This window comes from Drosophila persimilis, unplaced genomic scaffold (genome assembly GCF_003286085.1).
Source record: "Drosophila persimilis strain 14011-0111.01,24,50 unplaced genomic scaffold, DperRS2 tig00000652-arrow-arrow-pilon, whole genome shotgun sequence".
In the NCBI taxonomy this organism is placed as follows: Eukaryota; Metazoa; Arthropoda; class Insecta; order Diptera; family Drosophilidae; genus Drosophila; species Drosophila persimilis.
Window position 1 is genome coordinate 942,510 of NW_020825329.1, and position 24,135 is coordinate 966,644.

General features: G+C 38.1%; 2 protein-coding genes across 2 annotated transcripts; one reads left to right on the top strand and one right to left on the bottom strand.

The window, feature by feature from the left end:
* Positions 1-2,031: 2,031 nt before the first annotated feature.
* LOC6602019 lies at positions 2,032-19,992 on the top strand. The gene is made up of 5 exons (XM_002026997.2): positions 2,032-2,136; positions 7,001-7,204; positions 7,270-7,915; positions 14,463-14,680; positions 14,779-19,992. The coding sequence occupies exons 2-5, from the start codon at positions 7,144-7,146 to the stop codon at positions 18,492-18,494; spliced, it is 4,641 nt and encodes a 1,546-aa protein (XP_002027033.2). The 5' UTR covers positions 2,032-2,136; positions 7,001-7,143; the 3' UTR covers positions 18,495-19,992.
* Positions 19,980-23,990, bottom strand: LOC113566237 (tetratricopeptide repeat protein 39B-like). Its single transcript, XM_026991003.1, has 8 exons — positions 23,979-23,990; positions 22,778-22,865; positions 21,774-22,094; positions 21,567-21,724; positions 21,326-21,509; positions 20,440-21,275; positions 20,247-20,381; positions 19,980-20,189 (listed from the first exon to the last, which is right to left on the bottom strand). The coding sequence occupies exons 2-8, from the start codon at positions 22,847-22,849 to the stop codon at positions 20,093-20,095; spliced, it is 1,803 nt and encodes a 600-aa protein (XP_026846804.1). The 5' UTR covers positions 22,850-22,865; positions 23,979-23,990; the 3' UTR covers positions 19,980-20,092.
* Positions 23,991-24,135: the final 145 nt, after the last annotated feature.

The following is a 24,135-nucleotide window of genomic DNA, read 5'->3' on the forward strand; positions in this document are numbered from 1 at the left end:
TCATCCAACAAAACTTGCCGCAATTACCATCAGCTACGACCGCAGGAGTTTATTTTGTTAAGACGTTAAGTTACACGAGCTACCAAATACAAAAATTTCACAAGCCACTGCAAGAATTATGCAGCAGTGGTCAGAGTAGTGTTGTTAAGTAGTGGCATACGCGGACGACGTTGCAATTATCTTTGCGGGGAAATACCCCCAAACACTCTGCGACTTAATAACCGCAAAGCTTGCTCGATTGTCCGGATAAATCCCTCGAAAACGGAACTCGTGTTATTCACAAATAATTACAAGGTCCCGCCCTTAAACCCCCGAATACCAAATGTATACAGGCTCTCCTTCAGTGACAGTGCCAGTTACTTAGGGTTGGTAATTGAAAAAAAGCTTAACTGGAGCCTGAAGGTCAAGGATAGAGTGAAGAAGGCAACGACAGCACTCTACACATGCAAAAAAGCTATTGGCCTAAAGTGGGGCATGAACCCAAGCATAGTCCTATGGATATACATATCTGGCAATGGTCAATATCTGCCCTAACAAAAAGGACAATCACCAATCAGCTGGGCAAACTTCAAAGAACTGCCGCCCTCTGCATCAGTGGAACTCTTCGAACCACACCAAATGATGCGCTAAACGCCATGTTATGCCTCCAGAGCCTTGACCTTGCAGGAAAAGAGCGGGCAGAAATGGCAGCAATACGTCTTAGAGACTCTGAACATTGGGTACCTCAACCACAGTGACACTAAATAAAAACAACAATGTCCAAGCAAGAACGGGCTATCAAGTTTCAAAGGAGTACACGGATACTCCATTCATCACCATCATCCCTCACAGAGACGAATGGCTCGAGGGACTCCCAGGCCCAGATGGGGCCATAAACATCTTCGCGGATGGATGGAAGCTTGACGAGGGTTATAAGAGGAATCGTCTCTGAACAGCTAAACATAAAGCACTCATTCAGGCTACCAAATCACTGTAGCGTATTCCAGGTGGAAGTTATAGCGATCAGGGAGGCTGTGAACTGCCTTCAAGCAGTTGCGAAACCCAGCTAAACATTTATAGCTGCGATCAGATCACTTAGCGCGATCTCCTCGAACTCGGCTACTGTGGCGAACTGCCGCTAATCTCTTCACGAGATGGCTTTCCCAAGTTCTTTGTTCCAAGTTGACAGACTGGCCTGTTATTCGGCGCAGTTCTGCTCATAGCCTGTTTACATTAAGGATGCGTCGTGCGATTTTGAATCTTGCCAGAGATGCAAGCATAGGTTCTTAGTTTTTAGTTTATATGTTTGATGACGAGGAAATCATCAAATCAGGGCCTCAGGGGCTGACAAAAAGGTTCAATGTATATGTTTTATATGTATGCATATTTCCTTTTTCTTCCTCAGACAGTTTTTATCCGGCAAATTTAGATTGTTTAAACTATTTTTTTTTTATGTCATTACTATAGATAGGTGTAAACAATATTCTGTGAAGCTACAAAAAAAATGAAATAATCCGAATAGACGCAACTGCGTCCTTAAAAGACGCAAGTTTTTGCCAACACTAGGCCCCTATGCTTATCCTACGTAAAAACCTACGTTAATACCAAAAATGTACAAGTGTCATATAATTCGCAGATTGGGACCAAGTGTATATGCTCTACGGCTACACTTATGTTGTGTTTATCTACATTATTAAAATATTGTATGAAAGCATTCAGTAATTTTTTAATTGTGAGCGTTGGTGCGCTAAGGAAGGGCGAGTATTAATCGCTACATATATATCCAGATCTGAATACTGGCGGTGAAGAAACACCAGCAACAAATCTGGTTGAGGAAATCGTTACGCAAAATTTTAAGGTATATATATTATTACTGAATACCCTTACTTTTCTGTACGATATCAATCATAAATATTTATCGATATTTACGATAGTTAATCGATTAAGATATCCGCCATTTTGTGGATTCTTGTTGAAAAGTGAAAAATCGAGACGTCACAACACAATATACATAATCTTTATTGTTTTTATGCGTGAATTGAAAAATATTCTAGTAATATCGGAGTTACCCAACCGTTTATTTTGCTTTTGACCTACGGTTTGTTTCGGAGTCCTATACGTACGCCCCATTTTACTTGCTCAAATAAGTACACATATGTATGTATCTTTAATGCACATATGCGTGCATGTATACATATTAATACATGCACATATTTAGTTCAATGTGCATGTGTTAAAGCCAATAACTTGTTTGATGGATGCATACCCATCCGTATATAATGGAAATTTTATCGGCACCTCTAATGTCGTTCTCTTTGAAACAAACCATAATCATGAAGTAAACGGTAAATATTTGTGTGAAATTTATATCCAAAATGAATATATATGTACACACATTTACCTTAATATGTATGTATAAAATATGTATGGGTGCATATGTACATATGTACATGTGTATACAGTGGCAATGGCTTAAAGTAACCAGTGAATAATATTAGCTTTGAGACATCTAAAAATGTATACTAACGTAGTAACTATCACGTCGACATTGCAAAAGTGGTTTTTTAAGTTCCAAAAATTGTATGGTGACACTTGGAAACGACAGAAAGCTGCTCGGGCGCTGAAGCTATTGCTAATTCAATTATTTTATCCAATCCATAATAATCCGATTTTATCCGTCTGTCTTATGTAAATACCAATGAAAGTGCTATTCCCACAAATACATAATAATACAGTGATGTACATAGTGTAGTGAGATTTCCGACGAACTTTACTATGTATTTTATTTTATTTGGTTTTCCACAAACTGAATAAATGAGTAATGAATGATTATTGAACAAAATTAATATATGTAGTGTTCCAAATTGAACAAGTGATACCTATTTAAAATTTATGGAATGTAAACATTACAAATCCCATTACATTAGAATTCCATCTTCTTGTTTTCCATGACTTTAGACATTACCGATGAACTCAGCTGTCCATTAAAATAGTAGTGCTAAGGTAAATGAGTATAAAAAAAATTAAAAATCAACAAAAAAATTAATTTAGTTATTGAATATTTTTATGAAAGACATTTGTTTAGCGAAGAGAGCTCATTGATCGGTCCCGAAGATGAGACCTAAGAATTTTGCTAAAAATTAAAGGCTGGATGTTTAAAAGTATTGAAAATAAATAATTTATATAGCTCTGTCAGTTATGTGAGTTATGTGTCAGTTGAAAATTGCTTCTCAAAAGGATCTGAAAACTAAATTGATTCAAAACTGAATATGAAACAGGTAGAACATTTAACATACAGTAGCGGACACTCATTTTATCTAACTTTAAGCCGATGGCGCGTATGCAAAAACTCAAGTCAGTTGGGAAACCTTTTTATTGTGTAGATAACGTCTCTTTTTCATAAAAAAAAGCAAGAAGTTAAAATAAAAAAAATGTATAAAAAATTACTGAAGCCGACAGGGCAGCTATATTGGCATTGAGTTCAGAAAACATTCGTTTTGGCACTATTATCTTAAAACTTGGGATGAGGAAGTTTTCTTTAAACAATTTTATGCACAATTTCGAAAAACGACGTCCCCCCAGAAAAGGCGCCAATGGTTAAAACTCAACGAAACTTTAATTCAAGGAGGCAGCAGGTTTTTTGTTGATGTTATTTTTTTTTTTGAGTTGGGTATCTGGCGCTAGTTGACGGATATGTAAGGTGGTAACGTGCAAACAAATTTTAGAGGAAACCCTCATTCCGTCTAATGAGAACCACTTTCCGCTTGCTGACGCTCTCATCTACTAGGATGGTCAGGCAAGATTGGTCAGGCATATTTTTTTCCACTTTTTAATTGTATTTTGTAATGATATATACAAAAAGTTTGATTTTTCCAACAATGGGTTCTCTTAGCTAAAATAATACTTATCAATAGTGGGAATAGGTTTTAATATTTAGCCCATCCTGAACGTTTTAATATGAAAACAGAGACCCAAAACTTTATCTGAATTGAAAGAAATATTTGGAAAAGTGTGGCACAACGATATAAACATCGAATCAATCTGCAAATTTGGAGGTAAGCTTTCGCGTAGAAAACTAGTTCTAAAAGAGCGAGGAAATTCAAAAAAATATTTAACTAATTTATTACATACTCTTCAATATTCATCGAATTAAACGTAATAACAGAAAAATTGTATTTCCGGACTAAAAACCTAGAATGAATTTTTCCGTACAATTATAAAAGTGATTTTACACTTTATGATTTCAGGATTCTTTTAAAACAAGGACATTGGATTACAATATTTAATGTTTTTCGTTAGCCTTTTATTTCATTTAGTTAGTTTCATGAACTTTTCTCTTGAAAAACAAACCAAAACTTTATAAAACATAACAAATCACTTTTTTACTGTCCACATTTCACTGTCCGCTGCTGGAGGTTTTAGTTTAATTTTTAAAATGTTTCCTATTTTCAGGTTCATAGATTATTGTTTAAAGTGACTTGTTATCTCTTGTTCAGTTTGGAATAATAAATATAAATTCTATAAGCTGCAAATCAGGTTCCCCATTCCCCATTGACCTGTCTAGACCTGGCGGCTAGACTAGATCGATTTGGGTTTATTAAATCGATTTCAAACATTTTCTGCCATTTATAGCAATATTTGAGAGCTTATCCATTCAGATGAGGATATCCATTCTTATACGAAATCGTTCTCCATTTATTTGCTAATCGATGCACCAAATTTTGCCAAATCTCACGGATGAATTGGGAACTTTGGAGGCCATTGTGCATTCGAAACGTGTAAAGGATTGAAACATTAAAGCAAACATTTTTTACCTCTACCTCTAGTTCTAATAAGGTAACCAGTCTAAACCATGTATATGGTATTATTGTGCGATTTACGAATTATGAGATGTGATGGCAGTTCTTTGATTTAACTTTATATCCCAAGCAGTGCTGCCAGGTTTTCAGAGATTTGAAAAAAAAAAATGGTAAACGTAGCTAAAAGGAAATGGAAAAGGATTAAGACCCCAAAATATACAATATTTGGTGGTATTAGTGATTTTGTTATACTAGCTATAACTTAAGTAGTTATGGATTATACACCTCAGCTTCCCACTCTTGAATGTTGTAGTATTTGTCGTTTTTTGAAATAAAATTAAAATATTTTAATGGCAATTCGTAGTTTTGGCCAAAATTTAGTTTTAACTAGATTAATTTGACTGAACACCCGTTCCACATCAGCATTTCACCAGGAGAGAAAGCATTTGAGTAGCAAATAGAGCAAGTGGTTCGAATGGGTTCTTTCTCCCCGCATCTTTGTAGGCCAGCACCTACATATGCCCGAAATTGAATAGTACTGTCGGTATTTTCCCATTTTAACAAATACATTTTATCGTACGACTTTATACTATCAATGTCGGTGATATTACTATCTTCCAAAACTTCCCAAACTTCCCCCAATGACAAAGGAAAATACATTGAGTTTCTTAAGAACATCAAAATTATAGGCTACTCTTAAATTTAACACAACCAAAATCTTGCTCTTATGAACAAAGTTTCCATCATGAAATGAATAAAAAACCACTCCAATTTTTGTTGTTCAACAAAAAATCCAGAAAAGATTAAATTTTAGTTTAAAGCTAAAATAAGCTTAATTTGTTTTCATAATATACTAAACAGCCTATATAAGCTAATTGCAATTTTTATAAGTCACCTTTTAAAAATGCTAGATCTAGTCTGAAATCTAGTCTAAACTATCAGCACTGGTTCCCAACCGTTTTAGTTCGAAATATAGAAAATTCAATGTACAAACTTTTGAGATATCGAAGTTCAACTGTATATATAGCATATATATATAAGTATATAGTATGTAAATATATACAAACTGCTTAGAGAATATCATAAGGTGTAGGCACGTGTGTCTTGGCACAACAGTTACACAGGTTTATGGAAGGCCTCTGCCATCTTTGTTCTATTTATCTTAATTGTTCGCGAGCGATACTGATAAGACGATTAATTATCCGAATTATCTGTATAATTCCTATGTGCTACAGTGGATAACATTAATATTCGGGTTTTTTTTCTAACTTCAAGCGCGAATAAAATGTAAAAAACTTTTTGGTGGAAAGTTGTGAGTTGCTGCTGCCACCGCAACTCTACATTTATACCCGATACATAGTCAGTGAGGATCTTCTCCACCAGACGACTCAAATATTGAACGACACGTCAAGGGAGCGGAAGGGGGCGTGTCAGGGGTTTGAAATACACTTGTCAGCGACATATTACAGAAGTCTGGATACAAAATGTCGTTGCTCAAGCTCTTATAGTCTCTGAGCACTATGCGCTCATAGGGACGGACGGACGAACAGACAGACATGGCTCAATCGACTCGGCTATTGATGCTGCCCAAGAATATTTATACTTTATGGGGTATCGGGTAAACGATAATTTTCAAATGTAGAATAAAGCTTGCAGTATTACCTTATCATAAAGGTATACATATTTAAATCTTTATTTAAAATTAAAAGAAAATATAATTCAACAAAATAAAGCTGGGCGTTTCCATGACTTTTGGTCAGTGTCCTGATACAACTTGAACGTGTTGGCAATGCCCATTTTCTCCACCAACTGCTTAAAATTGTCTTTAAAAATTATCCATTATCCCATCAATGAAAACAAGATTTCCTACTCCTTTTGTGGAAATGCAGCCCCAAATCATGACACTACCCTCTCCGTGATTCACTGTTGGTCTTAAGTGATTCTTCTGCAGCTCAGTATTTGGTTTCCGCTAAGCCATTGTCTTGCTGCCACTGCCATAACGGTTAGCCTTGCTTTCTGTTAGGAATATTACATTATCCCACCAGCTGTGGTCCGTTTTGGAGTAGTCCTGGCAGCCATAGGGCTGTGGATTTTTTTAAAAAGACAAGAAACAAGAAACTCATTGATTTGCTTAGCCTTTGGATCAGTGATCGTATTTATTCCCGTATTTATTCGTATTTACATGAAAGATGGTTAAATGTTTTTTTTTTTCGTTCGTTTAGGCACAGTTTCCTTATTATATTCAGGTGAATATACACGAAAGCCAACTTAAAAGTAACAAATTGAGCTCTGGATCTATGCATTAAGATTGCAATTAAAACGAATAGATGAAAAGAATCGCAATCGGAAGCAAAAGGATAGAGTCATGTCATCAGTGAACTATGGGTACCGCATTAAAGTTAAAAAGCGAGCCAACACAGGAAGAGGTAAGTACTGATTGCAGTTAAATTTGACACATTCTATAATCGGAATTGGCCTTACTTATTTTTAGGCCATCAAGCGGTTTTCACAACGGATCACAAGCTTTCAAGGGAAAATTATAAGATGTTGAGTTCCACATGTGATTCAAGTCATCTGGGAAGCAGGTTCGCATCAGTATTATCAAGCGTTCTGATCCCGCAGACACCCGCATCTTCAAGGATCTGTGCTAATAGAAATGGCTACCACTTTCCGTGTCGTGTGAGCAGGAAAAGAATCGAAGGACCTTTGAGCATCATTCTCTTCGATTTGCTGGCTCTAATTATGCTTCAACGCCACCGTTTCTTTATGTTGTTTATGCTGCTAATAGCCTCACATCATATTTGCTTATCGCATTCGCTGCTAGTGGAGGAACCGAAGCTGACATCCACTGATGAGTCGTCCAGAAACAATACAATTTCCCGGGCAAAGCCAGTTGGACACGGACACGGAGGCAACGGCAGCTCGACTGGCATTGGAGAAAGCCATGCAATTTCTGGTTCCTCTCCAGTTGCGGCCAGCGGTTATTTGGAAAAATTGGATAATTTTGAGCGTAGTGTGGCCGCCGTTCTAATAAAGGTCGCTTACGGCACAACATCTACAACGAAACGGAGCATACCAGACAATAGCTATGCTTCAGGCCTAACTACAGTTGCTACACCACTCCTGACGACCCAGAGGTACGACATAAATAGCTATTACTATAGCTATAGCAGCTGTATTATTAAATATTGCATATGGATGTCTGGTTCATGAGTGATCAAGTGAACAATTTAGCAACAGAGCTTGTTCACTAAAGCGATCACTCTTTACCCAACTCCCAACAATCGATTTATATAAGGTTCTAGATGAATGACAAAAATTATAATTAACAATGTTTAAAATGAATTGAGTGAATTCAAATCTACGCCGAAAGAGTGAATGAGCGCACGAAAGACTCATACTCATTACATTTCAACGAAGATGCATGAATTGAATGAGTGAGGGGTGGTTGTCGAATTCATGCACTCATTTTTTGTACTCAAAGAGTATAGGGGTAGAAAATGTATATGTGTAACGCTCAGAAGAAAGCGTTTGGGACCACATAGCCGACCAGCGTCAATAGCCGAGTCGATTGAGCTGTGTCTGTCTGTCCGTTTTGTTTGACGCCTAGTTCCCAGTGGCTAGAAAAGCTGGAGCAACGAAATGTTGTATCTAGGCTCCTGTGATAAAACACTAAAATAAGTTTGCTTCAAAATGTATGCCACGCCCTCTTCCGCCCCCACAAAGGACGAAAATCTGTGGCATCACGCCGTTCACGTCGCCTACGCATTTTCTGTATCTCTCTCAGACACTCTTTGCGTGCATTATGTGCGCCCTCTGGCGGAGGATACTGACTGCGTATCGAGTATAAATGTAATGTCGTGGCCGTAGCAACGACTCACAACGTTTCCCCTCTTTTATATAATAGAGAGATAATACAACGCAATAGCATAGTTTAAATATGTTCGTGAGCTGTCACGGTGGCAGGGGGCAAAATCAGTGAAGTGTATCCCAATAAAATTGACCTCATTAACCGATTCGTTAATTAGCGCCAAAAGCATAACTTTTCTACAATCATGTACAATCCAAGTTTCGTGAAGTTGCTTTTTCTGTTGTCCCACGTCCGTTAAGGCTCAAGCGTTTCAGAATACGCTCAGCCGTCTTGGGAAAATTGGTAATTTTTACGTAACGCATTTACCGAAATTTCTTATAAAATTGTTTATAGAGGACTTATCCAAATTTGAAGCTAAAAGCACGGGACTGTAATTTAAAAAACGAGGGGGAACGTTGTGAGATGCTGCGTACACCGCAACTCTACAGTTATACCCGATACTAAGTCAGTATGACTCTCCTCCGTCAGACGCCGCTAATATTAAACGACACGACAAAGAGTGCGAGAGAGACAGAGAATCAGTCTGAGCGTGACGTCGGGCGCTGCGTAGCCACTGCAAATTGATTTGTTCCTGTTGGCTATAAAAATTATCTGATCTGATCCAGACTCAGCAATCTGATAGATATGGTCATTCTCTATGATTCTGCGTTTTTAGTTTTCTCGAATCTGCAATATTGTGGATGCAACAGATTCTCGTCCTTTGTGGGGGCGGAAGGGGCTGGCGCGAAATTTTGAGATATACGTTTTATAGTGAGATCTAACAGGAGTGCGGCAACCAAATTTAGTTGCTCTAGCCTTAATAGTCTCTGAGATTTGTGGTTGCCCCAGATTTTCGTCCTTTGCGGGGGCGGAAGGGGGTGCGGCGAAATTTTCACACAAAACGGTCAAGGTCCGATATCACAGGAGTGTGGATACCAAATTTGGTTGCTCTAGCTCTTATGGGTTCTGAGATCCTTGAACTCATATTTTGCAATTGGCAAAACCGAACATGAAACCTGTGTGTTAGAGTGAGACAGAGCGAGAAAGAGTGAAATTGTTTTCGTGATTCTGGCTATAATAATTATACGATCTGGTTCAGATTTTGCACTCTGTAAGATATAGTCATCTTCTACGGTTCTGCGTTTTTAGTTTTCTCGTATCGTCGAAATTGTGGATGCCACAGATTTTCGCCCTTTGTGGGGGCGGAAGTGGGCGGGGCAAAGTTTTGAAATATTTTTGTAGCAGTGACATATCACAGAAGTCTGGATCCAAAACATCGTTGCTCTAGCTCTTATAGTCTTTGAGCACTAGGCGCTGAAGGGGACGGACAGACGGACGGACAGACGGACAGACAGACATGGCTCAATCGACTCGGCTATTGATGCTGATCAAGAATATATATACTTTATGGGGTCGGAAACGATTCCTTCTGGACGTTACACACATCCACTTTTACCACAAATCTAATATACCCCAATACTCATTTTGAGTATCGGGTATAAAAACAATAAAATTGTTTCCCGACCGACTTATTATTGCGCGGACATCCTCACATTATTTTTTAAACAGGAAAACACTGATGAATGGTTTTTTGTCCTCCAAAAAGTTGTTAGAATTGTCATTCACTGTCAATCAAGTCGCGACTGTTAAACTTCAATCTGTTTAGTGCAGTATGTCAGGAAATAGGAGCAGATCATCAGTCACTCTTGTTTCATACAGAAGTACGATGGCTTTCTCGTGGAAAAGTGCTTTCTCGGATTTATGAGCCACTAAAAAAAGACCCAGACGTTTTAAGAGGCACAGGGTTTGGATCTTGCTTTTGCGTTTTAAACGAGAACTGGATAGTACAACTTGCATATCTGGCCTACATACTCGCTCATTTATTTAAATGAGCTCATTTGAGATCAACAGAAAAATGCAAGGCACAAATTCTAGTATTTAAATGTCTTCGGACAAAACTGAAAGCTTTCGCGCTAAGTTGAGGTTATGGATCAGCTACACTTTCAATGGAAATAATAATATGTTTCCAAATGCTAGGGCTACTGATTCAGAAATAAAAGTGCTGGCTTTGATAGTGAATCACTTTTAGCTAATAGCAGGAAAGCAACCTATGGACTGGGTACGAAGTCCATAACATTTGGACAATCCTTGGACTCTTACCGAAAAAGGAATAGGAATAATCATCGGGTTAAAAACTGATGGGACTTAAAACTTAAAGCTTTCAAACTATAGCTGGCATTTCGAATTTTAAAAAAATTTCTCACTAAACATCTTTTCGTATAAGGTATATTGATTTAAGTGAAAATAATTATTAAATAAACATTGCATTTTCTTTGGTGTACCTCTAAAGCTAGGTACACACGATGCAAACAATTTGCAGCAAGTTAAAAATAATTTGCAGCAAAAGTTTTCAAAAATGTTCACACCAATACAAATATTGCAAATTTCTTTCTTCAATCAATTTTTGTTTTGCATGCAAACTTTTGCATGGCTATTTCATGCAATTTATTGCGTTAATGTCTACACGTGTTTTCATTTTCTGTTTGCAGTTCTTGCAAGGGACACTCATTTGCAAGTTCTGTTGTTTTGAGAAAGTCAAGGAATAACGACGTGTTTATATTATGCCGGCACAAAAATCGCGAGTTGCTGCTGTTGCTATATTAGCAGTTTTAATAAAACGTAAAAAAGTGAGAAGATTAGAGTCGGCAAAAAAAAGAAAGTGTTGGGTGAAAAAGTGGATTTCCAAAAGAGATGAAAAAGGAGTGCATCAGAACCTTTTACAAGAGCTACAAAATGGCGATGAAAGAAACTATTACAATTTTTTTCGCATGTCAGTCAGTGAATTCAATTTTTTATTAGAAAAAGTAAAAAACTGCATAACTAAACAAGACACCGTAATGCGTCCTGCGATTCCACCAAATGAGCGATTAGCCCTGATATTGCGTTTTTAAGCCACGGGTATGTATTAAATATAATTAAAATTTTTATGAACTCCGAATGGAACATTCGACAATGAAGTTGATGGAGAAGTGGTAACAGGTACTTGTCGTAACGATCTGACGTTAGAAGGAAACTGCATACCAATTCAAAGAAATACGCAAAACTCTACTGAAGCAAAAGATATACGTGAAGAATTTAAAAATTGGTTTGTTTCGCCTGATGGTGAAGTGTCATGGCAATATAAACATATATAAAATAAGTAATTACTACGATATGTTCAATAAATTGTACTACTTACCAAATTTTGAATTTTATAATTATTTCCGTCGTCATTTTTATTAAATTTAAGCGCCTTGAAAAACTCCCATTTGCTGGTATAGTTGTCCGATGTACCCTGGCCACTCTTTTTTTGCTTCACTGTGCGCACCTCTTGCAAAAATTGAGTGCGCAAATTATGAATTTTTGTTTTTATTTCATCATCACTTTTGTCTAATTTTTCAGCAATTTCGCGATAAGCATTTTGCTTTTTATTCTTATTTGTATAGTCTGCTGACGAGACATCCCATAAAACAGAATTATTCTCGTACAATTCAATAATTTGTATCGTTTTCTCGTGATCCCAAATGTTGCTCTTGCTGCAATATTGCGACTGAAAGCAAACAGCACATGCAAACAAGCAAGCAACTGACGCAACCAAGTTAACGATAAAATTCTGTATACAGACGACAAGCTAAAATAGTTGCTGCAAACAGTTATTGCGAATTTTTTGTTTTCAGCAAAATGTTTGCACTCGTGTTCAAACGTGCAAATTTGATTGCAGCAATCAACTTGCTGCAAATAGTTTGCATCGTTTGTACCTAGCTTAAAATTTCTTGATTTGAAGGTGTACGTCGAACAAAAAAATTTTGCGGACCACTACTATATACACTCCCCGACACTTGAATACGACATACTAAAATGTACATTTTAGGCACCAATATTTTCGGGCACAAGCCAAAGAAAACGGTGACTTTAAATTTTCCTCAAATCTCTATTCAATTTAGCATAAATTAAAAAAAAAATAATAGCAATATTCATCAAAGTAGATTGAGGAACAAAATTTAGTTGGCATAACTCAAATTTCCACTCCCAAAAAATGCGACACTTGAATACGACATTCACATTGAAAAAACTCCACAATAAAAGCCTCGAAGGAAGTAGGTCCATCAATAATGAAAATAAGTGGTGAAATTGGTAAAACTCGGTATGTTCTAAGTGATTTCATAAAGAACGGGTCAAATTATGGCAAAAACATAAAAAACCGAATCAAAATTGCTACTTCCGAGACCTCTATGAGATCTCATCTGCGAGCCGCATCTCAAAAACACGACTAAAACTCGATTTAAAAATCTAAAACTGTACTTTAAGCTAGTGCTAAAATAATAAAACATGTTTTTTCGAAGACTCCACACCATAAGGGACTGTAATTAATAAAAACGAGGGGGAACGTTGTGAGTTGCTGCGGACACCGCAACTCTAGAGTTATACCCGATACTAAGTCAGTATGGCTCTCCTCCGGCAGACGCCGCTAATATTTAACGACACGACAAAGAGTGCGTGCGAGAGAGACAGAAAATCAGTCTGAGCGTGACGTCGGGCGCTGCGTAGCCACTGCAAATTGATTTGTTCCTTTTGGCTATAAAAATTATCTGATCTGATCCAGATTCAGCAATCTAATAGATATGGTCATTATCTATGATTCTGCGTTTTTAGTTTTCTCAAATCTGCAATATTGTGGATGCAACAGATTTTCGTCCTTTGTGGGGGCGGATGGGGGTGGGGAGAAATTCTGAGATATACGTTTTATAGTGACATCTTAAAGGAGTGTGTGTACCAAATTTGGTTACTCTAGCCTTAATAGTCTCTGAGATTTGTGGTTGCCTCAGATTTTCGTCCTTTGCGGGGGCGGAAGGGGGTGTGGCGAAATTTGGACATGAAACGGTCAAGGTTCGATATCACAGGAGTGTGGATACCAAATTTGGTTGCTCTGGCTTTTATAGGTTCTGAGATCCTTGAACTCATATTTTGCAATTGGCAAAACCGACCATGAAACCTGTGTGTTAGAGTGAGACAGAGCGAGAAAGAGTGAAATTGTTTTCGTGATTCTGGCTATAATAATTATACGATTTGGTTCAGATTTTGCACTCTAGAAGATATAGTCATCTTCTACGATTCTGCGTTTTTAGTTTTCTCGTATCGTCGAAATTGTGGATGCCACAGATTTTCGCCCTTTGTGGGGGCGGAAGTGGGCGGGGCAAAGTTTTGAAATATTTTTGGAGCAGTGACATATCACAGAAGTCTGGATCCAAAACATCGTTGTTCTAGCTCTTATAGTCTTTGAGCATTAGGCGCTGAAGGGGACGGACAGACGGACAGACGGACGGACGGACAGACAGACAGGGCTCAATCGACTCGGCTATTGATGCTGATCAAGAATATATATACTTTATAGGGTCGGAAACGATTCCTTCTGGACGTTACACACATCCACTTTTACCACAAATCTAATATACCCCAATACTCATTTTGAGTATCGGGTATAAAAACCCCTCAACTTTGTTGCATATTTGATAAACTCGACTTAATGAAAAATCAACTGTTCCACGCCGTTTTAGGATCTTGCTCTTGCTATTCTTCTATTCTTCTTCTTGCTATTTTTTATTTAATTTATGCTAAATTGAATAGAGATTTGAGGAAAATTCAAATTCACCGTTTTCTTTGGCTTGTGCCCGAAAATATTGGTGCCTAAAGTGTACAATTTAGTATGTCGTATTCAAATGTCGGGGAGTGTATGTACATGGGTGGTATTTCGAGCCTGATCTACATTTCTTTCACAATCTCTATATTTATCACAGATATCATTCGATTCATCAGCAACAGAGCACAAGTGGTCGTCAAAGAAACTACGAGCTAGACTTGGAGAGAGATCATGCACTTCCCACCTCTGCGCCCAATGCTGACATATTGAAAAGTAACAATAATCCCACTTACCCCAATCCAAATCGTCACCACTCGCATGACAGAGATCGTCACCGTCACACAATGCAGTATAATTCCACACCAGTGCCGTCAAGTGAGTATTGTTTCTTTTCGTGCAATATGTATATATGTAGATAATAGTATATCATATGCCAGTGCATTTGAACTTACCCACAATAAATATACTTACAGTACCTAACCTATTGAAAAAGACAAATGGAGCTCAGTCCCCGACAATACCAATGTATCCAGGCGATATTCCACTATACTCGCCGCCGTCTCGAACTTTTTTTACGCCACCACTACCACGGGAATATCAAAACCCGTTTGCGGACAAGCCAACATTACGCGGCTCAAATAATGAGGGCCAAATTGCCATTAATAGACGACCCATTCCACCTCCCAGCCTGATGCCCAGCCAGGACAGGATACCCATTCGACCCCCTGATTTGGGGAGCACCAGCAACGAGGCCAACGGCATTTTGATAGCGAATGTAAGTTATGATAATGGTGTGGAGAGCAAGAGTCCTGTTGTGTCCACAAGCACACAAGATGCAGTGTTCGATACGGTCGGACTTGATCGCAAAAAAGCTCTTAATACACCGGCCCGCCAGCCCGCCAGCAACGAAGATTATTTGAGTGAACAGATTGGTTCAAAGAGACAAGGTGCACAGAACGTGGATTACAGTGGCCCTAATAAGAAGCAGGAGGTGCTGCCAAATATAAGACGCATTCTCGGATCAAATGGTAAAAAAAGTGACATTCCAGCAGTTCTATTGAAGCAGGTAACTCCGAGACCGGTCACCAGCATCCATCACCCACCGTCCTCTCCAATTGTTCTGATCGAAAACTCTTCGGCAAACGAAGACAATGCCGAAGACAATGCCTCTGCCAGTCCAAACATCAACCAAAGCAAACATTTGTCAGGTCAGCTTGACTTCTACGATAACTCAAACCAGTCCACAGTGACCACACCGGCTGCTGCAGCTGCTATTGGAGATGTAGCCGCTACATCGTTCTCATACGCAACCACAAACGCTGGCCAATCTGGGCAAATGACAAGCAGGACGACTACCACATTTGCTTCGACTATTCAGGGCCAGGGTCAGGGTCCAAGCGGCGGGGCTCGCGACGAGGCTGCTGCTGCGGCAGCGGCATCAGCACACACCACCTGGACTTGGGCCTGGAACATACATATATACCTGTCGGTGGTACTTTTCACAATATTATCAGTGTACTCGCTCTACAAACTTCTCACTTATAATAAGCTAACACATCTTTTCGCACAGTCGTATTTTGTTTGCATTCATCTCATACTAATAACGATTTGCATAATGCGGATATTTTTCCTCTGTTATGATGCGTACAATATCCATGGAACCTTTAATATATTTGTCGCAGAGCTCCTTCTGAATCTACCTTCCACATTTTTAACAGTTGCCTTTTCTGTGCTCATTTTATTCCTCTTTCTGAAGTCGTTGAATCATAAGAACAATCGTTACTCGGCTTTGATAAGACCCCTCACCGTCGTCGTGGGCTGCGGCGTTCACATTGTACTCTGCATTACGCTGCACTACGTCGAATCGTATACGCTGAAGAACCATCACTTGTACTTCCAGCAACAGCAGCAACAGCAGTACTTTCGACGTCAGCATTATCAGCAAAGTCAAATTTCTCCGACAATCTCATCATCGGCAAGTCTGGCAAGTCCACCTCCACCGCCACGCGTCCTAACGCTCATCTGTCAGATTATCTACATATTCATATGCCTCAGTCTGGGTTTTCTGTATCTCTACTTATATCGAATACTGAAGCGCATCTTGCGCAGCAAGTCCCAGAACTATATACATGGCTATCAGAATCTATCGTACGCTATACACATCACTATTGCCACGGCACTACTGTTTGTGCTACTGGCTGCTCTGCAGATATTTGGAGCCATTTGCATTTCGTCTTCGCGTCAAGCGAATATAGTCGAGGTGGATTGGTTACAATGGGGATACCAGTTCTCCCTGCGACTTATAGAGATTGCGATAATAACCCTAATATCGTGGGTGACTGGCCTGAAGACTAGTATCGATCCAAATTCACCAAACGTTCCAGCTGGCCTAAATGGGGACGTGCGCATCGTTGGCCCCGTGGTTTCCATGGGTGCGTATGGCCAAACTGGCGGCGGTAGCGCTGGCAATGCAGTTAGGGAAAAGCATGGTGGAAACGGCGGCCACAACTCAAATGTTACAAACTTCTTTTTACCCTGTACATCGAGCTCCAGTCAGGAGCAGTTTGAAACTGATTATCCGGCCATTTGCAATGCCAACACAAATCTCCACACATATACCATGCGGACGGGAAAACTCATATACGATGACAGCTATGCTCTCAATCCTATAGGGCCCAATGCTGCATCCCCGAGTGGGCGCAACTGCGAGTACCAGTTGCAGGAGCCGATGTACCAGAGGCCGTATGATACCGGATCAATTAGAAGCGCTGTTAACCATAATATAGCAGAGTATGGATCCCAAAGTGCACAAAACTATCATCAACAGCAGAATCAGCACCAGCATCAACATCACATGCGAGTTCATGAACAGACCACTTACATGAGTACGGACTATATGACTGATGCTACAACAGATCATTATGAAAACCCAAACTTTGATTTACGTACGAGCTCATCAGTTGTAGGGGTGGAAAATATCCAAAAACTAGACCAAAATGTTGTTAATTCTAAGCCTGGTTCTGGGTCTGGATCGGGCTCTTCACAACAACAAATTTTGTTATTGCAAAGCGACACATGTTACTCGGAACCACTTGAGGAGAATAACTCTAGATTTGAATTCAACAACTTCGAACGTCCCGTGTTTAAAGAGAAATCTGTAAACAATGTCCAACTGCAACCCAACATTGAGTGCTGGCCGGAGCGTGATCATGACCGGCTCAAGATAGCTAAAAGTCGGGAAAGAAAACTGAACGCATCGCTCGAACGTAACGGCTTTGAGAATACCGAGCGTCGAAGTTCCAACTCAACAAACTCCTGCTCGTCATCGAATGGTGGGGGCGGGCGTTATGCCAGCTATAATTCATATGAGCGTGGATTTTTCAACGGTGTGCGCAAAAGCGGTACCTTGAACAGTATTGTTAACGGAGGCATGACATTAGGAGGGCCTACGCCAAGTCGAGCTATGGCTGTGCCATTATCTTCTGTTGGTGGCCAGCGAATGATAGCTAACGGAGTACAGACTTTAGCTCTCTCAGAGAGAGCCCACTATTACCAGAGAAGTAAGCGCTCCTCCAACGGAAGGTCATTACAAGCTGGTACAGACTTAACACCATTTCAAGCTGATCCGATAAATGGTATTCCTCTTAAGGAACATCAGCTTCAGCAGCTACCGTACGATCGTAATTCCGAAGAAGAAGATGAGGAAGAGGACGACATGATATCGGGAAGCAATGTGGAGTGCACAAACTTAATTAGCAACGAGAATGGTTTGGCCATTTCGGGCGAAATCAACACTCAAAACTCAATTGGCAATAACAAATCGCAAGCTGCACTGGCTGCAATCGCAAAAAATCGTATCCATGACCCACAGTCGCAACACCCACATTCACATCAAAATTCGATCCTTCAACATTCACATCTGCATGTACAAAATAATGGAAAGCTTCGTTCCGAATTGAGTGCTACTTCGTCAGCTTCGGTTGCATCAGCCTCATCCAATTCATGCACGACATCAAGTGCTTCGGACAGCATGTTAGTGACCGAGCAAGGATTTCTACGTTTTCGTTCTATTGAAGATCCCAATAATTCGCAAAATAACTCAATTCCAGAGGGAAGCGTTAACAGTGTCGCTGTGTCGTCTCTTCGCCATCCAAGTTGCAGTGCAACCCTAAATGGCATCAATTGCTAAAGCAATCATTTTTTTATTCATACGTATGTATGTACATGCTACGTAGCTTTGAATGCCATAACGATAATTGTCTTGTTTCGGTTAAAAGCAATTGAAAGCAAATCTGTTTTAATTGCTGGTTTATGCCAATAGTAGTTAAATCACCACTTTCTACTCTCTTCAAACTTGTGATATACATATAACAAACAACTAGCAAAACAAAACAAAAAAATTATATATATATATATATATACAAAATATTGTCAGTCGGTAAAGCATAAAGTTATTTACGATCCAATACATTATAGCATATGTACGTATTTAATATACATATATCAGTCTTATTTATTTCATAAAATTCATAATTTAGAATCAAAACTTATATAAACAATTTCTATCCATGCACGGATAGCATCCCATGCATTTCAAACACCGTATAAATATGTAATTCACGAAACAGTATACCTTACAGATTTCAATTCATAGTAGCGAGATCTGTTCTATTTCGGCGGCCCCAATCATTTGATGTACATATTAAATATGTATGTAAATATTCAGAAACCAGCAACTTTCAAAAGCATTAGAAATATCATTTCTATTTCGTAATTTTCCTTATTGTACTTATTTTGTTTAGCGTTAATGTATTTGAAAGTCTATACAGGCGTTCTTGCGTTGTACATATATATTATATTACATTTTGGGGTTCCATTAGCCATTGATATTAAATAAGACAAAGATTTGTATTTATCTACTTTTATTTACATAAAGACTTATTTATCCCTTAAATTCAGTTCCGCACGATCCTTTTTTATTAATCCCTTTTATCATTAATGTTTTTCTTTTGACATTCAATATATGTACAAATATTTAGACAAACATAAACAAAAACATCCTCTGCAAGGGCAATACAACTTTAAATTGAACTTAAATAAAATCTTTCCCGTGAATGGAAGAATAAATGAAAAATTGGCTTAGGCCTAAAATAACTCCTACATAAAGAAAAAAAAAACAGGGCTTTTGCTTTCTTGGCCTTGCTAAGTGCTCAGCAAATTGAATTTTGACTATGTTGTAGAAAATGATTTCATTCAAATTAAGATTAAAATTTAAACTAAGAAATATACACAAAACTAATGCTTTTACGAAAATAAGTAATTAATAGCCTGTTATAATGACACGTTAATATACATAGTACTGATTAGTTAAGGCTTTTGCATTTTCTAATGTTAAATTGATCAAACATAAATGTATTCTTAACTAACTTATACTGCTCTATTAAGTACGATCAATTTGAGAACTTAAGGAAAAGGTTATAGTATTAATCAGACTATGCACACTAAGCACTACACCAACACATCAAAAATAATTATATGGTTAGAATACCATTAATTAATTTCCATCATAATACAAATTAAATATGTATACTTATAATTCAATCATGTATATGAACAAATTTCGCATGTACGAGTATATGGAATTTTCAATTCCCACAATAAAATGACAAAAATATTACTGAACAATATAACCAAGCTTTTATTCCTACTTTGCTCTGCGCAATGCAGAACAGATTTCTGCAGAAAGCATACCTAGAAACAACTAAACAAATCCAAAAAATCCTGAATTTACAATTCCCCGTCGGTATTATCATTTAAATCCATTAGCGCCATGTGTATCCTGAGGTGCAGCCGGGACTCTAACGCGTAGTGCGAAAACTTTTTCCTGTTAATGATTATAGGTACTATTGTATGTTTATGGGATTGATCAAGTTACGCATACTTGGTATCCTGTAGCATGGATATGGCTTGATTTTTGTTGAAAGGTACGTAACAAAGGGCGGACTCAACATAAGCATATGGTAATAAAAACAAGTCCTCCTTAATTCCTCTTTGTGTTAAGCAATCGTGCAAGTCCCTGAAATCGAAATAGGTAATTATAATTGGATAATTTTCTCTGCTCGAGATACGCTTACTGAAGAGCTAGATTCGGCTGCTCCATTTGCCTATAGAAAGCTCCACGCAGCAAGAGACAAAGGGCTCGATTGTCTGCATAGTATAATTGTGAAGTTTGACTTGGGTCCTTTAGCAGGACTAACTCTTTATTAATTGTCTGTAGAATATCGTCGGCGATAAGTGAGTTTGCTTTAATCAATTTAAATATGTTCCACAGATACATTTGCTCGATAAGCGGGAGAACGAGATCACTGTTTTGAGCGCCAAAACGAATTGCTCGCTTAATCATAAACTTCTCCATTGGTAGCGATTTCCCAGAAATCCTCTGTCTAAATGCGGGGACTTCAAGCATTAGAGCCTGTATATCAGGATCGGTAATGTTACAAGCAGTGGTCCTTCTCTGTTGAATGCATGCCAATTTGACCGCGGCTAAATTATATGTATAAATGGTTCGTGACCAACTACTATTTTGCAGCAAATATGTTGCATATAGTTCTGCCTCTGCCCAATTTCCCATTAGACTATTCAACCAAAAAAGCTCCCAAAAGCTTAAATGGTGAAGTTGTGGCCACGTGATTTGTGAATGCACTGATTTTAAGTACCATAACTCTGCTGCAAACAAATTTCCTTTGATTAGCTCGAGTCGTCCCTTAAGAAAAAGTATCCATCCTCCCTTTGGATATTTGGCAAGCTGAGCTGTTAGAATTTCATCGCAAAACTGTACATCGGAGTCCGACTGCCGATCGCTTAGCATAGCTATTACCACAAGATAATACCCAAGCAAGGACAATCCGCAAAGAATCTGGCGCAACCCTTTTTCTCGGTTTCCCTTCTTTAGATAATCTAGGCCAGTAGTCTAAAAAAAAACAGTAGGCTTTTATCTGGGAGGTTGACTAAAAAACGTACCTTGCTGCCCGTAAATCCAATAAATTTAAGAATGTTTAGTATACGTCCAGGTAATATTGATATCATAAGGTTGAACGTTCCAATCCCCATATACACTCCACTGGCGAAATGGGTGCTAGCCGATGCTGAGTCCTTGACCACGTCGAAGATCCATTCACGAGACTTCATTATTTGCTCACATGCTCTGTTGCGCATAGAAACAACTAATCAAAATTACTATCACAATAAAAGTCCTTCTCACCTGAAACCACTATAACATTGCCGTACTTTGAGGCTACCACGAATCAGTCCACTCAGATTATCATTCTCAATGAATGTTAAGAGGGCGTTCATTAATAAAGCCTCTGCCAAACACAGCTCAGCATGGCATTCCTGATCTGTTAGCTGGGAATAGTTTTTCTGAAAAGACTTAGGTAATGAAATATTGGGTTCTGCACTGGATAGTTACCTTCTTGAATGTACTAGTGATGGATTCCGTTAGAGTATTCTTTTTCCTGAATAATTGGCAAAGCTCTATACACTTTTTTATTTTCGCCGACGCACCCTCGATATTTTCGAAAGTAAGCATAGCCTCAAGAAAAGAAAATACTGCATATCCCAATGAGTGATAAAAGCTTGTTTCGGCGAATGGTTGCAAAATATTTCTTGCTTCATCGAATTGGTTATTAAAAAAATACTGCAACGCCAGTTCGGCGTGCTCTATAGATGTTTTAAAATCAGTTTTATAGCTATCAAAGCCGTAATGATCCGAGCACGCATCATAATATTCCTAGAAAAATTTAATGTTCATCAATTCAGCTTACAACCTCCAATAACGAGCGGCAACATTGCTTTACTTTTATACCCGGTACTCAGTCAGTATATACATATCGGATCCTGTGATTTATGTAATTTATACAATATAATTTATATATCGTTTGATATCGCTGTTAGCAGGAACCAATTGATATTTTGGATACAACAAATTTCATAAAAATCGGTCGAACGATCGCCAGAGGGCGAACGAAGTCTGACGAAAAATATGTGAGACAGATAATGAGTAAGCGCATGGAAGGCGTTGCGTAACCACTGCAATTTCCATTTTTCCATGATTCTGCGTTTTTTGTGTTCTCGTATCGAAATTGTGGATGCCACAGATTTTCGTCAGTGGCTAACTTGATTCCGTGTGTTATCACACGAAATTTGGTTGCTATAACAGCTATAGTAATGTTATAGTCTGAGAACTAGGCGGCAAACAAGACGGAGAGTGGGACGGACGGACAGACAGGAAGGCAGACATACATACCTATATGGATTCGGCTATTGATGCTGACCAAGAATATATGTACTTTTTGGGGTAACGCTTTCTTCTGGGTGTTACACACATCCACCAAAAAGCGAATATACGTCTATACTCTTCGAGTACTAGGTATAGAAACAATTTTCAATACAATACAATGGCATGGACCATACCTCGAAATCTGACTCTTCTTCATTTAAATCCCATTTTTGACCATCTTTGAACGCTGCTTGGGTGACCGACATCTCGGGAATTTCTAAACTGGTAGATTTATTTATTCTATAGTTGTGACTGTGCTTAGGTAATAAGTATATTTAAAATAGTATCGAAAGGAAACTTAAAAATACAGTTACATACACTGAATGTGTCCAAACTGAGCGGATAGGCTTATTTCAGAATCGGTAACAAAGCGAAAAATCTACGTTTCATTGGTGATACAATTATAACAAATGACATGCATATGCACGTATACGAGTATGTATGTATGTACATATGTAGGTAACTATTTATCCACATTTATATATGTACATATGTATATTTAAAGTTATAAAGCTACGTACTGTCTATAGTAACTTTCGACTATAACCCCTACTACAATACAATTATTATGCCCGAATAGTTTCGGATCATTTGTTTTTTCATAAAAGTGTAATGAGTGCAGTCTATAGTATTTTGGGCTTTGAAAAGCCCCACATATGTACATACATACATATGTATGTACATACATATGTACGTATATTCAGAATTTTTTTTTCCGCTTTAGATTATTTCTTTGTCATAGAAGATATTAAGTCACAAAAATACTTAACACCCTTTTGGGTGTTAAATTTTCAAAGTCGCCTAAGAGAATTGATTGATTAAATACATATGAAAGTGCGTAGTACATACATAATACAGTTGAGTGGCAACCATTTGCTTAAAACCATAATACCCAGCAAGGGAGCATTCGTATCTACATACATATATAAGTACATATGTATACGTTTTTATTGATGTATGTACGTAAATATACAAAAATATGAGCAAATGTACATACATATGTACATTAAGCTTTAAGCTTTTGTGTTGTTCGGTTGTGTTTTTATTGTGTTCCGCATGCATGCCATTCCTATCACATTGTAATAACAGAAGGGATCTGTTCTTCTTTATACTATTGCTTATATTTTCTTGTATATTTACAATATTATAAATACAAAAGTTCTTTAAACTGGTACTTTTTTCCGTACCCCTTGCTGCAGTTGGTAATTGTGTGAATCATTTGTGAGGGAAAAGATAATATACGATTACGCTTTAAGCTTGTGTGTTGTTGTTCCAGAGTGTTTTTTGGGTTCTGCATAAATAGTATTCTTCTTACATGCATACATATATACATACCTGTGTAAAAAAATCTATATATGCACATCAAATAACAGCTGGGACCTTATAATTATAATACACATACATACATACATATGTACATAATATAATCACCTAAATTAGCTGAACCTTTTCTTAAACTTGCGATTTATTGTGCATACTTACACACATACAT

Excerpts from the sequence above, each read along its gene's own strand:
- LOC6602019 (XM_002026997.2), top strand. The coding sequence starts at position 7,144 with ATGTCATCAGTGAACTATGGGTACCGCATTAAAGTTAAAAAGCGAGCC. Across the intron at positions 7,205-7,269 it reads GCGAGCCAACACAGGAAGAG|GCCATCAAGCGGTTTTCACA; the intron begins GTAAGTACTGAT and ends ACTTATTTTTAG. Across the intron at positions 14,681-14,778 it reads TTCCACACCAGTGCCGTCAA|TACCTAACCTATTGAAAAAG; the intron begins GTGAGTATTGTT and ends ATATACTTACAG.
- LOC113566237 (XM_026991003.1), bottom strand. The coding sequence starts at position 22,849 with ATGTCGGTCACCCAAGCAGCGTTCAAAGATGGTCAAAAATGGGATTTA. Across the intron at positions 22,095-22,777 it reads AAGAAGAGTCAGATTTCGAG|GAATATTATGATGCGTGCTC; the intron begins GTATGGTCCATG and ends AAATTTTTCTAG. Across the intron at positions 20,190-20,246 it reads TCCATGCTACAGGATACCAA|GAAAAAGTTTTCGCACTACG; the intron begins GTATGCGTAACT and ends AATCATTAACAG.